Source organism: Pterocles gutturalis, unplaced genomic scaffold, assembly GCF_000699245.1.
Source record: "Pterocles gutturalis isolate BGI_N339 unplaced genomic scaffold, ASM69924v1 scaffold1078, whole genome shotgun sequence".
In the NCBI taxonomy this organism is placed as follows: Eukaryota; Metazoa; Chordata; class Aves; order Pterocliformes; family Pteroclidae; genus Pterocles; species Pterocles gutturalis.
Genome location: NW_010120142.1, coordinates 62,528 through 75,562, shown reverse-complemented (window position 1 = coordinate 75,562; position 13,035 = coordinate 62,528). Strand labels below are relative to the sequence as shown.

The window sequence follows — 13,035 nt, the reverse complement described above, 5'->3', positions numbered from 1 at the left end:
TTCTCATTTCTATTTTTAAAATAAAGTCATCAAGAAAGTTAAAATGTATTTTCTCCTTTTTTTGAAATAACTTAGAAGTCAAATGAGAGTCAGCAAGATAACTTTCAATGTTCTGTCTCTGTTTTGTGTCTTCATCATAAGAGTATTGTTTCCCATGCCATCACTTACTCCTTCAAGTTATTATCCCTGATCTAGTCAAGTCATCAAGAGCCTGCGTAAGAATTAGATTTGACAGAGTAAGCCTCAGTCAGAGAGAGAATCAATGAAAGGTTCATACATTTTTGGGATACCTCTGCATTTGGTGGGCTGCTGTGTTTTGGATATTGTGCCACAATGATCCATGCATTAAACTAAGAGTTTGTTTCTCTTCTGTCCTGTTGCCTAAATACCCAAGCAGTTGGTACCTATTTGGAGACTCAATGATAGTTTTTCTTCCTGCAATGGAACTTAGTGCCCATGCAGGTTTAGAAGTTGCGTTTATGTTCTGTGGGCAGGATACGGGACTTCACTATTTCCTTAACACCTCATTATATAGTCCATAAAGCTGCAGCCTGGTTTACTTATAAATGTGCATTTAAAACACGATTGCACTATTATTTTGATATCGAGCAAACATTTCACAGATGAAAAGGACTGAACCAAGCTTTACAATCTGAAGGCAGAATAACAATAATTAATGCTTCTATTACTCTGTTTAAACAGAATATATATTAAGCAGAAGACAGGTAATTAATCCCACTTGAAAGAATATACACTACTCATCACTCATTTATGAATTCTTCAGTCTCTCATAAACGCAGTATCTCAAACAAAGCTAAAATACCTTAGGTACAGTAACAGGCTAGGTCTTCCAATTCTTATTTAGATGAAATTCCTGGGATTATATTTTTATAAGGATTGGAGGTTCAGGCAAAAGGAGTAGAATTAGCTCAGTGAGAAGTGAACCTACATTTATAAAGCTGGGTGACATTTTTTTCTTATTGTCAGCCATGGTAAGGAAATTTGATCTCAAATTGGAATATTGAACCACACTATGGCATTCTTACAATATCTGAATAAAGTTTACACTGTATTTCTTAACTGTTAATATAAAAATGTATTGATATTCATTGGAAAAATCACATATTATTCCTAGTGGAATACGTTCTAATGTGACTTAAATAATTTAGTGTTTCAAATTTGAGTTCATGGACATCGTTTTATTATACTTGTTCCTAGAACAGCATTTACAGAATTTTTATAGATGGCTCTTTCCCCAGTAAATTTCATATTAAATATATTAACCTTTTATTTTCACTACATTTTGTCAGCCAGTAGTGGTTTGTTCAGAAGTTGGTTTTTTTTAGAAGTAGTTGTTTAGAAGTTTTAAATTCCTTTTCTTTTACAGACATCATTGCAGCATCATCTAAACACATTTTTTCCTTGTGAATCATTAATGTTTTAAGGTATTTCTTTTACCTCCTAGAGAAACTGTATCTGGGGATTATCAAGATTGTTCACTGGAATTCATGTGGAAGCATAACTGCAGTAGCTGAGAAATGATCATGTTTCCTTTTAGTTCTCAGCAAGAGTAATTGAATGTTGAATATCTTACTAAACGCTGGACTGTGACAGTGTGTTAACACTCTGACTATCTCCTAACAGCAGGGCAATTATTTGCTGAGTGGGATTTTTATAAATCCCCTGGCAGTAGTATGTCCTGATAATTATGATGAAGTGCACTGGTCAGTGTTGATTCAGCAATCCCATCTCTAGCAAATATTTCATTCACAGCTCTCCTTCATGCTTTTACTTTTATAGCTTTTAAAGATCTCTTACCTCTCCTCTCAGCTTGCTTAGTCTTTTGACAAATTATAATGGAGCAAAAAAGGATTTTCAAGTTAAGTCCCTATGTTGTTGAAGCCTTTTCCTTCTTTTTTAACTCCTCATTAGAAGACCAGAATGAAAAAGTAGGACTTTATTTAGGTTCTTCCTGTGACAATCACTTGCAAAGGCTTCCTCCCTCAAAACTGTTTTTTTCAAGATTAAATGACTGTTAAATTAAACATTTATATTAATGACATATGTTATTTCAGACTTGCAGAGTTTATATGCAAAAGTTATTAAAATAGAGCATATGTTTATTATTGTTTAGTTAAATTACAGTAAAAAATATTTTAAAGATATAAGGATACACCTTCTATTGACTTTATGCTTACATTTTATCTTCAGCTCAACTTCATTGATTTTTAGTTTTGCATGTGTGTAATTATTTGCAGTGCAGTAGCTACACTGTATCTATTAGGACATATTTTGTTTGGAATTTTATATGGAGTCTTTAAATGCTCAGTCAAGAAGTAAGAATAATAAATAATTAATTCATAAACAAAAATTGCAACATCTAAAATTGTTCACGTTTTGTTATACCACTTGGGATCATCAATCTTTCCTGAGGAACTATCCAGCATAATCAACACAGCCTCATCTTTCCCTTTCTACCTGCTCCCTTTTTGTTCCTTTCTTCCTTCCTTCATATTTCTTTTGCTGCTCCCTTCCTTCATAGTTCAGCTTTCAAGGTAAGCTCCTTAATAATTTCTTTGTTGTATTCTGGGAAAAAAACAGTGAAGTCTTTCTCTCTGTATAGAAATGATAAACAAGAAAAGACAAAAATGGATATTCTACAGCATAAACTAAATATAGCATTAGAGGTGGAAGCAACAAAAAAAAAAAAAAAACCAAACCCCAAAACCTCAACAAATCTTTTCTTTGCTATTGTTCATTACATTAATATTTGTTTTCTTATGATTTTTTCTTTCTTTATATGCCATCATTAATTATAAAGATAAGAAAATTATTGGGAGGAAACTAAATGATGGAGTGTTAGAAATGCAAAATGATTCAAAATATGAATGTAATGTTAAGGATGGCTGGGTAACAAATGGTACATTTGCCAGTATGCTTGAACTGACACAATTAATATTCCAGGTCATGCTTGGGTTTCCATGATAGAAGGTCTGAGGTAGAGAATTCCAGGGGAAAAATATATCCGTTGTATAACTCATTTCTCTCTTTTTTTTTTTTTTTTTTTTAAATTTTCCCTGACAAGTCAGAACCATAGTCTTAAAAAAAAAAAAAAAAAAAAAATCTGTGCTTTCACACCTCATTTGCCATATTCACCACTGGGCACCATTCACCAGAAGGGCCTGATGCAAGGAGGTCAGTAAGAAGCTATTAGCAGAGTCCTCTCCTGAGATTTCTTTGGTCTTATTGAGGTGGAAGTTAGCATGACAGTACTGCAAATAACTCAGTTGTCGGTTTTTTAACAGCACAGATTTCCCCATAGTGTTTGTCACTTTAGAAAATTGTTCCTGGAAATGAAGTCCCAGAAAACTGGCTTTGACAGAGGCCCTTCTTAGTTGTGAAGAACACGGGTACAGAAAAATGTGTCATTTTCCCTGCAGACAAGAGGTACTTTTTGTAACCTATCATAATATTTTGGAGGGTAACATATTTTCTTAAGGACTAAAGGTGGGGAAAATACTGGAATCAAAGTATGAGGTAATATCTCAAGACAGATACTCTTGAAAAGAAGTATTAACTACAATGGTTTTGTAGTTGAGAGAATATTGTAGTAAAGTAGAGAAAAGATGAAATAATGCTTTTAAAACATTGTACTGGTCTCAAGAAGATATGCAGATTTTTAAAGTACCAAAGTACCCTTCATGAACTATAGTTTTTTTACTGCCAAACATTTAAACAAAGAAATGTCAAGTAGAATATACATAGTATCTCAATATAGATTGCAAAATGCACTTTCAGAAAGCCATTATACTCGTGGAGCCTCAGCACATCACTTTAAAATTATTCCTACCTGAAATTCTCAAGAGGAAAAAATGTTTAAATTGTTCAAGATGTTGTGTTTTTCCAGTTTGGGGAAACAAAAACCAAAAACCAAACCTGTGCTATGTAAACTGAAATAATCTTTTTTTGTTGTTAAAATTTCCTACCCCATTTGCTCTTCAGCTTTAAAAATTTTTCTTTTCTAAAGAAAAGGCTTAAAAAGGGGTGTAAATGTTGGGCAGATGCAGCCCTGATCAGGATTTGATACTGATCAAAAAATCCACGCCCACCACCTTCAGAGAGTTATTATGCCACAGCAGTTTGTTCTAGATCATTCTGATTCTCAGTGGTGCACATGGAGAACTTTTTCTTCTGGAAAACTTCTACATTTTCAGTGATGCTGTAGTTTTCTATAAAATCTGTGTTTCCCAGACATACCATGAGAGAGCCATATCTCTCCCACTAGCTGGGGACCTCTGTAGACGCATGGCAAGGCTACAATGCACAGTCTCGACATTAGGCAGCTACCACAGCTGAACATAGATGGTGTAGGAATGCGCGGGAAGATAAAGAAACAAGACAATGAACAGTTCGGTGACATGTGTAAAAAAAGTAGTCACAGGCAATCACTTTTCTATTTTGCTGTCATCAACAGAGTGAAGGCAAAAATTCATTTATCAGAACATAGGCAGATCAGATGGCCATGGTTGGACTAAGGGGTGAAGAGCCATAATGACCATGGCATAGAGTTGGTTTGTGTATCTTCAGTATGGAATCTAATTTCTATGGAAGACCTTGGCTGTGGCATTTTATATTTGAGAGAACTTGTGTAACAAGCATATAGTGTAAATGTGTTCAATAGTTGTGGAACCATGCAATAAAGCCGAGACAACATGTGGAACTTGTGTTTACCTAGCTCCTTCCAGGCCACCGAGTGTTGAAAGCAAAAACGTGCTGGGCTGATAAGAAAATTGCAATAGGACAATGTATGAAATACTACAAAAAATAATGACAGCATTAGGAATGTGTAACTTTATGTAAGTAAGAGCAGACTTGTAGAACCAAGCTTTTAAGATGCAGCTGGATTTTACAGATCGTACAGGTGGACCTGCAATTTCACATTCACTGCAGTAATTCTTCTTGCCTGCTATTTGAAGCATGGATGTCTGCCATTTTAGTTTGGCATCCTGAAGAGCAGAAGGAACAACTAGCTTGTTGTTTGGCGTACATATATGTTTCTACCACTTGTTTCTATTCATATCTTCTTTCCCATTACACATTTAGACTGAGAGTGTAATAGAATAGTTTATGGGGTTTGCACTAAGAGAGGAACATATAACAGAGGGCCAAAATAAATTGTTGTTAGGGCCAGATCACTTACAGAATTGAAGAATATAGCCCATTAAATTTTGAATAGCCTGACAGTATTTTGAATAAGCTACCATCTCTGAATGTTTTTGTCCATTAAACAGTAAGTTTTATATGGGCCTTATTTAACTGTTTTGACACAAGAAATTGAAACTTCCCAGTAGGATATGTTAATGAAAAATGCATTAGAGCTAATTGGGGAATGTTCAGTCCTCTCAGCCCCAAGAGATTAATACTTTATGAGGAGGCTGATGCTCTACTTTGTTTTCTCATGGGTTCTTAGTTGTATTCCAATGTAGAAATCCAAGATTTTAAACATTTACCTTTTCCCTTATGTTTCCCCGCATCACAAAACTTCTTTCTTTTCCTACTATTGTTATTCAATACTTCTTAGCAATTAAAATTATGATAAAAGCAAAGGACAATCTATTTTAACCGAGAAAATCTACTTTAAAAGTCTTAAGAATACTGTGAGTATACTGTTGTAGAAAACATAATTATCTTTAAAGCAACTCAGTATCTTTAATTTAATTTTTGCCAGGTGTATTTTAAGCATACATCATCTGTTTTACAGGAGATTTAGTGGGTTTGTACAATATGGTATAGGAATTCTCATGTTTAACAGTTCATAATTAATTCAGTAAACTCACATATGTCTGTTTGAGAATTGTTTATATACAACTGATAATATCCCTGCATTTATAGGAATGATTTGGGAACAGTCTGTCACATAATTTTGACTTGCCAGACATTCACAGATTGTTAATGATGTAGATTACTAGTTCAGAATTTGAAATGTATGCTTTATATTAGTAATTGTTATATTAGATTACAGTAGTGATGCAATTAATGATGTAACCTGAAAAAAAAAATCAAATTCAGTGAAGAATGAATCTTTCAGATTAATTCACAATTCAGAAATTTTTATTCTAAATTTTTGGTTTTTACAAGTTGTACAATGTAGACTAAATACATTTTAATATTTAAAGGAATTCAATGTGAACATTTTATTGGAAAAAAGCAAATACTATTTTTTGGTATTCCACAAATTTTATTGTATTTCCCCTTGACTAATCACTCAGTTTTACTTTAAAAATGCAGAAGTTGCCACTGTCTTAATTCACATTGTGAGTCAGCTAGCACAGATTTTAAAGGGACAAGAGTTATATTCCCTTGCATATGTATTTATTTTACTCTTTGAGTATGTGTTTGGAAATAATGGCTAATATATTATTGTTCCTATTGTAAATAGGAATTTACATTTGAATTTAAATTAAACTATGGTTTCAAAACTCTAATAGTTTGCCTTTAAATCTGGATACAAATTTCTACACTTTTAATTATTTTTTAAGGGAAAAACTAGCATGTTTCCTTTACTGCTATGGAAGGTGGAAGATTGAATGAGACTGAAAGAAAACATGGGGTTTAGATAGAAGAAGCTCTTTCTTCCATAAAATGAAAGTTACCCCCATTTGAAAGGCTGAAACACAGATTAAATATTTCATTATCCTATTTAAACCCCTTTTTAACTGTAATGCAAGGCATTTAAACTATAGATCTATTCCATGTCAGTAGTTATCAGAAAGTTTGTGTAGACCTGTTTATTATATAGAGTTTTTTTAATTGGTTTGATTTATAGAATAGATGCAAGAATGAGGTTTTAGCTGAAGCCAAAGATAACCCCATCTTCTGCTCAGATTGCAGGCATATACAATTCGCCGTTCAGAACATCCCCAGATCCAATGGAACTGCTGCTACGGAAGTCAAAGCCATTGAGCCACAGACGGCAGCAAATGAAGAGTCCATTCACCTCTGAGCTCTATGACTGGCCAACTTGTAAAAGGCCTCCGACCTTCTCCATGGCACAGCCTCTGCCACCTATTGGGAGACAGAAACCTCAGGTGGTGTTTCTCAGTGTCTCTGAGGCAGCTTCTGCTCTTATCTTTTATTATAGATTATCATAGAATAGCTCGAGTTGGAAGGGACACATAAGGATCACCGAGTCATAAAATCCCTTTTGTGGATTTGGTTTTTTACATATAGATCTAGTGCTTGCATTCAGGATATAAAGTCTTTGAAACAGATTTGTCTTGAAGAAAAAGAAACCTAGGTGGTATGTAAAGACAGGGAAATATGGTTCTTTAGACTTTACTTTTGTCCTGTGGGGTAAAAAGTGTCATTTCCAATATTTCAAAGGGAAGATCTGATATAATTGAGTATCAATTTAATGATTCATTAGAGGTAGAATTCTTAATTTCCAATTTTCAATCAATTAAACAATAGGAGAAGTGAAAGGTAATAGGACAAATTAGTCAGTTATGATAAGGTTTTCCTCTTTTTTGCAATTGTTTTCCATATGAAGGCCAAGACACAACCTCTCAGTACAGAGTCATTCCTGCTTTTTTTGCTCTTTTGTGTCCACTAGCTGTGTGTCAGCTTTGATTACAAACATTTCTACATTTTGTTCTGCATTTCAGCCAGGTTGCCCAGCTCCTATTCTTAACTGTCATGGTCTTAATTTTAATTTCTGTTGATGTCAACATATGTTGCAGATAGCTTTTTTTCTTCTTCCTTAAAGTAGTGAAGGTCTCTGAGATAATGCATCAGAGTGAATGTCCCACAAGATAGCAAAACAGCTTTTGCCACCTTATTAACAAAACCTGCTGGGAATATGCCTAATATACACAGCAGATGATGGGCTTTTGAGACCTTTATGTTCCTCATTTGATGATAATACAATGACATGTAGCTTTTGCCAGTAAATGTCTGATACAGTTGTTTTTGGGATAGAGGTATTCTGTCTTTACCTCTATTCTGAAGAATTTTTCAGTTTGCCCAATCTACTGAACCTTCTACTTACCTCACACATACATGTTCAGTGACAGTTTGACTTTGAATGACCATAATGTCTTCAGAACCTATTACACTTTTTTTTTGGTACTCTGTCCTATATTTAAGTTCTCTCCTCTGCATTTTGCTTAGAGAGACAATGCTTCTAAATGAGTCCTTCTCAGTAACTTTCACTGAAGGTATCATTTTGCTGCAGAAATTACACAACAATAATGAGCAATAAGCGATGTATAATACAACTTTATTGGTATTTTACTCCTCTGAATTGATATGGTTATTTTAACTATATTGTTCCAGCTCTTGGTAGAGGTGATCTGAACACAGTCTTAAGTCTGAGCTACTGCTTGGTTCAAACTACATGTACACATACCATCTGCCACCATTTGCCTGTGGCTTATGGATTGCATTCACATTGTTCTTCAGCAGGGACAGCCATGGGCACACTGGCTGACTCACACAGAAGAGGCTTTTCTCACTTCTATGTCTGACTGATGTGTCTGTAGCATGACAAGTCTGTATTGGTTGTGGGACACGAAGGCAAAGGCAATTGGGTTAGAGCATGAGAAGAAGGTACGGGCCTGCCAGAATACCTCTGGAGAAGTAGAGGTGAGCCACACAGAGGTCCGTGCTGCTTATAACAGTAAGGATCAACGTCAGGGCAGTTCTGCACCACCGTCCTTCCCTCCTTATGTTCTCCCTACCTTGACTGCTTGAGCTTCCTCATCAGAAGAATGCATTGACTCACATTAGAATCGAGACAAAGTGAGAGCCAACAAACAGCTTGGGTGATCAAGGAGTTTGGAGTTGAGACAAATATGACATTATAACTTTTTACCTTCTGAGGCCAGAGGTGCTATGGCAGTCCTTCAGTGGTGTGTGGCTGAATGGTCCCTCTCTCAGGACAGAGGGGAAGATTTTGCCTAGCGGACACGGTACAGGAATCATGCTTTTAAATAAAGAGAGAACACAGAGGTTTTCATTGTTAAGTTGCTCTTGCAAAACTGCTTTACTGTATACAAAGTATCTTACAAGCTCTTGTTTGGATCTGGAATATTTTATAGACCTTTCTGAGTTCAGATGCATGCACAGAAGTCGGGCCCAGATAGCCTTTTAGAACAAACCAGAAGAGTTCTGTTTATTTTCTGCACCTCAGAGAAGGAATTTACTATATAATACTTTAATCCTTTCAGCACCCTGGGATGTACACTGTGGGGTAAATTTTCAAAGCACAGCGCGTGGATTTAGCTGCGCTGCTCTTATTGATGTTAATGGGAGTCACACGGCTAAATCCCTGCACAACACTTTGACAATTTAGGATTGTATGTCTAAGAAAAGGACACTGGTTTGAGCTGATGAAACAGCTGGAAATGAAAACCCAACAGAACGCATCATGCTGAAAGTTGTCTGATGTGACAATAAGGGATTTAATTACTGGATATACTTGTGTCCTAGTTCTCTGCGGTAACAGTTTTTGGCACCAAGCTTGTTTACCTAATATCTATCTGGCCCACTGCAGGTCGCTTTTTACTTCACTGTTCTTTCAAGTATCTAAAATTTGTATTGCCCATAGGGTTGGATATTTTATATCAATTACATATGCTTAAAAGAACAAAAATTAACTACCATCAGCTTTCTCTTAGGGAAATGGGTGTTTAGCATTTTATAGGTAAGCTCTGAGTGCGTAAGATAGTATACTTAGAAGTCTTAAAGATGCTTATACATCAGTTAGATCTATCATTTTTATTACTGAGTTAACTAGAATTACAGTTTGATGAAAACACAGATAATGCTAAAATTAGTCATCTGTTCATTAAAAGGCATTAATAACAGAAAGCATATTGCCATTTTTAGGGGGTTTTTTGCATGCTGTGAGCTGTTCTGAAATGGGGGCATTGAAGAACATAGGATTTCATGTAGATCATAGTTTTTATGAGTTGCTGTTTTTATGATAAAGTCATAAGAATGCCGATTTGCTAACCTTTATTTGTCAGACCAATCAGTAGCGAGAAGTTTTATGCTATTTGGTGCAAATTCCAAACACAGAACATAGAGTTATGTGAGTTGTTTCAGGGTGAAAACTGTTGTCTGACTCCCTCCCTTCCTTTCCTAGCCTGACCTCCCCAGGAAGATTTCTGTTTTGAAGCAGGATGCCTGAAATGTTTACAGGCACTGCCTGTTTGAGAACATTTGTAAGCACCATTCTACCAGATTTCAACAAATCTTAAAGTCAGTCTTGTAAAATGGAAATAGGTAAATGGATTTCTTAGAAGTCTTGTCATCTTATATCTATTCCATAGGTGCCTATTGTTAGGTAAGTTTCTTCAAAAACATGATTCAGAGGAATGGAAAAATCTGCAGGGAATGTTCGGAATTGTCTTAGTTGTCTAATATATATATATACCCCACTTTCATTAGTTATGACACAGCCTTGTTTGAGAGACCTTTGGGTAGTTACACTCTTTGCCCATTTCTTCCATCAGTAGCTGGACTCTATTCATTTCATTTGAATGACGGATTGAGAAAGTGTCAGAAGTTCTCAGAAATTAAAGATGGAAAAAAAACCCCTGCTAATTTGGCCCTTACCTTGGTTGAATATGAGTCAGTATTTTACAATGAAGAAGAAATACAAAATTCTGAAATGTTATTTTCTAAAAGCAGACATATTTATCTTGATATTATCTGATAGTTGGACATATCTTTCTTCTTTCCTCCGTATATCCACTTCACGAAAACATCTTGCAATAAAGAGTATTAATTTTTTATCATAAAGTTTAATTTTTTTTATAACTTGATCATCAAATTATGTATTACTAGAACATTTAGCGACCAGTTCTAGTATTGTTTATTTTCTCACAGGCAATAACATTTTTCATTCTGTTTTTAATGGCTTATTGTGGTCATATTAAATGAACATATTTTTTTTACACAGACTTAGAAAATACAAATAAGAAAATATCTGCAAGACACATAAATATTATGCTCATTTGCTTAAGAGGACCTTTAAAACGATCTCCAAATCATGGTGCTGTACCTTTAAAAAGTAAAGTTCCAATAAAAATCCATTAACTACTTTCAAATATAGCAATCCTCCTGTCCAGCTGTGAAAAGTACTAGATGATACTTATTTGCCATTTGTGTTATTTACGGTCCATGACTTTTATGGTAACTGGTTCCTATTATTGGTTTCTATTAATGTAAAACATAAGTGAACATAAATGAGGCGTGAATCATTTCTTTTTATTAGCCCCACAGTCTTCACTCAGGGCTTGCAGTAACTCCAGCTGTGACTTGTTAGTGATAACCTATTTAAAGAAGGATGTCTTTAAGAATAAAGGCTGTGATTAGGATTCTTTGTCTGTTCATAGTTTCAGAAGGTTTCACTAGTTCATTGCAGGATCAACAATGATGAAAACGAAATAAAAATTCATTAGCAATACTTCTAAATCCAGAGTTGCCACTAAACTGCCCTGAGTGTAATATGGCACTAGTTATACTCCAGGTAAATTCTTCCTGGTTAGTACTAAAAGCAAGACATAGGATACGTCACTTTGACAGTGCAGGAAACGACTTCCTGCTGCTATTGATACATGTTGTTGAATGGTGGATGCTCATATGATCAGTTATTAAGCAACATACTATTGAAAAAAGATATACATGTGTATATATATAGAGACGTGAAAGAATTATTAGCTTTCCTGGTTTTTAAGAATAAGAAAATCAATCTGTAATTAGACTTTTCAAAAATGGACTGTACAGCTATATCGTTGAAGTAATTATTTTGAATTTTTTTAGAAGAATTTTATCTCAAGTCATGTGTTAAGTTTCCTTCCAGGTAGCTTTATAGTTAAATTGAAAAGTGCATCTTCTTTAAGGCAAAACACTATTTATCCCATGAAAAGGAAAAGACTTAAGCTTTCTCCTTTAGCAGCATCTAGATGCAGTTAATACTGGTGTATCAGATTTTATTTCACCAATATTTTTTTCTAAGGAAAAAATGTTTTCTTAATCACTTCTAACAATGTGTTGGTTTGAAACAGTAAATATTTATTAGTAGTTAAATCTGGAGTGCACATTTCTCGTTCTCAGTTTTGTCAACCTTTGTGTTATCTGTAACTCTCTATCAAAACGAACTGCTTTAATTATTTTGTAATGAAAATCTTCCTCCACTTTCCAGACATTCTGTGACATATTTTATCAGTGATGCGTCGTGAATAAGAAAAGGAAAGAAAAGAACTGTAACCCCACAATAAAACACTTACATTTTCCTATACCTTTCAGGGGCCTTTCCGTGATACCGCTGAAGTATTGCAGCAGCGCCACAAGCCTTTGGAACCAACCTTGCGAGTGGCGGCATCAATCAATTCACCACTGGAGAAGGCCAGAGAGGAAATGAAAAGGGAGGAATGGGGAAACCTTATACATGACAATGAGTAAGTTCTTTGTTTTTTCTTATATTGTTATGGGAATGTTTTCTTTATTCCATTGTTTTCAGAAACCTTTCATGTCTGACAAAATGAAATGTCAAACCTGACACCTTACTAGAAAACATTCTAGGTACGTGCTTCTAAATTCTCTGTTCTTAGATTATAAACTGTTCAGGGCAGAAACCCTATCTTGTAATTGTGTGACATCTGCCATCCATACCTATGAATCTACAGAAGAACTTGTAATAATAACAGTACGTGATGCAACAGATGGCTTAATGGGAAATAAGAAAACAAGCACAAATTCTGTTTTGCCACATGCACCTTGCCAAGGAAAAAGAAATACTGTTTAAGTCTTCATATTCAGGGAGCTTACAGGCTATGGGAGGAAAAAATGGTGTTGCATGCCAATGAGACTTGCTTTCTCTCCCAGTAGACCACCAAAGCTCACTTGGAAGGGAAGGGAGCATATGTTGCACACGTTAGAACATGATGCAAAAACGGTAATCATCTTTGAAGCAGTTTGGTTTCCTGAGCCATAGCATCTGTAATAGTGTCAGACAGGCCAGTTCTT

General features: G+C 35.1%; 1 protein-coding gene across 1 annotated transcript in view; it reads left to right on the top strand.

The window, feature by feature from the left end:
- Positions 1-13,035, top strand: part of SPATA17 (spermatogenesis associated 17) — a gene marked incomplete at its 5' end in the record, with an annotated part of 75,896 nt that overhangs the window by 35,551 nt on the left and 27,310 nt on the right. Inside the window, 2 exons of the mRNA XM_010076770.1 lie at positions 6,885-7,088; positions 12,316-12,467. Coding sequence (XP_010075072.1) covers positions 6,885-7,088; positions 12,316-12,467 — 356 coding nt within the window. The remainder of the gene's footprint in view (positions 1-6,884; positions 7,089-12,315; positions 12,468-13,035) is intronic.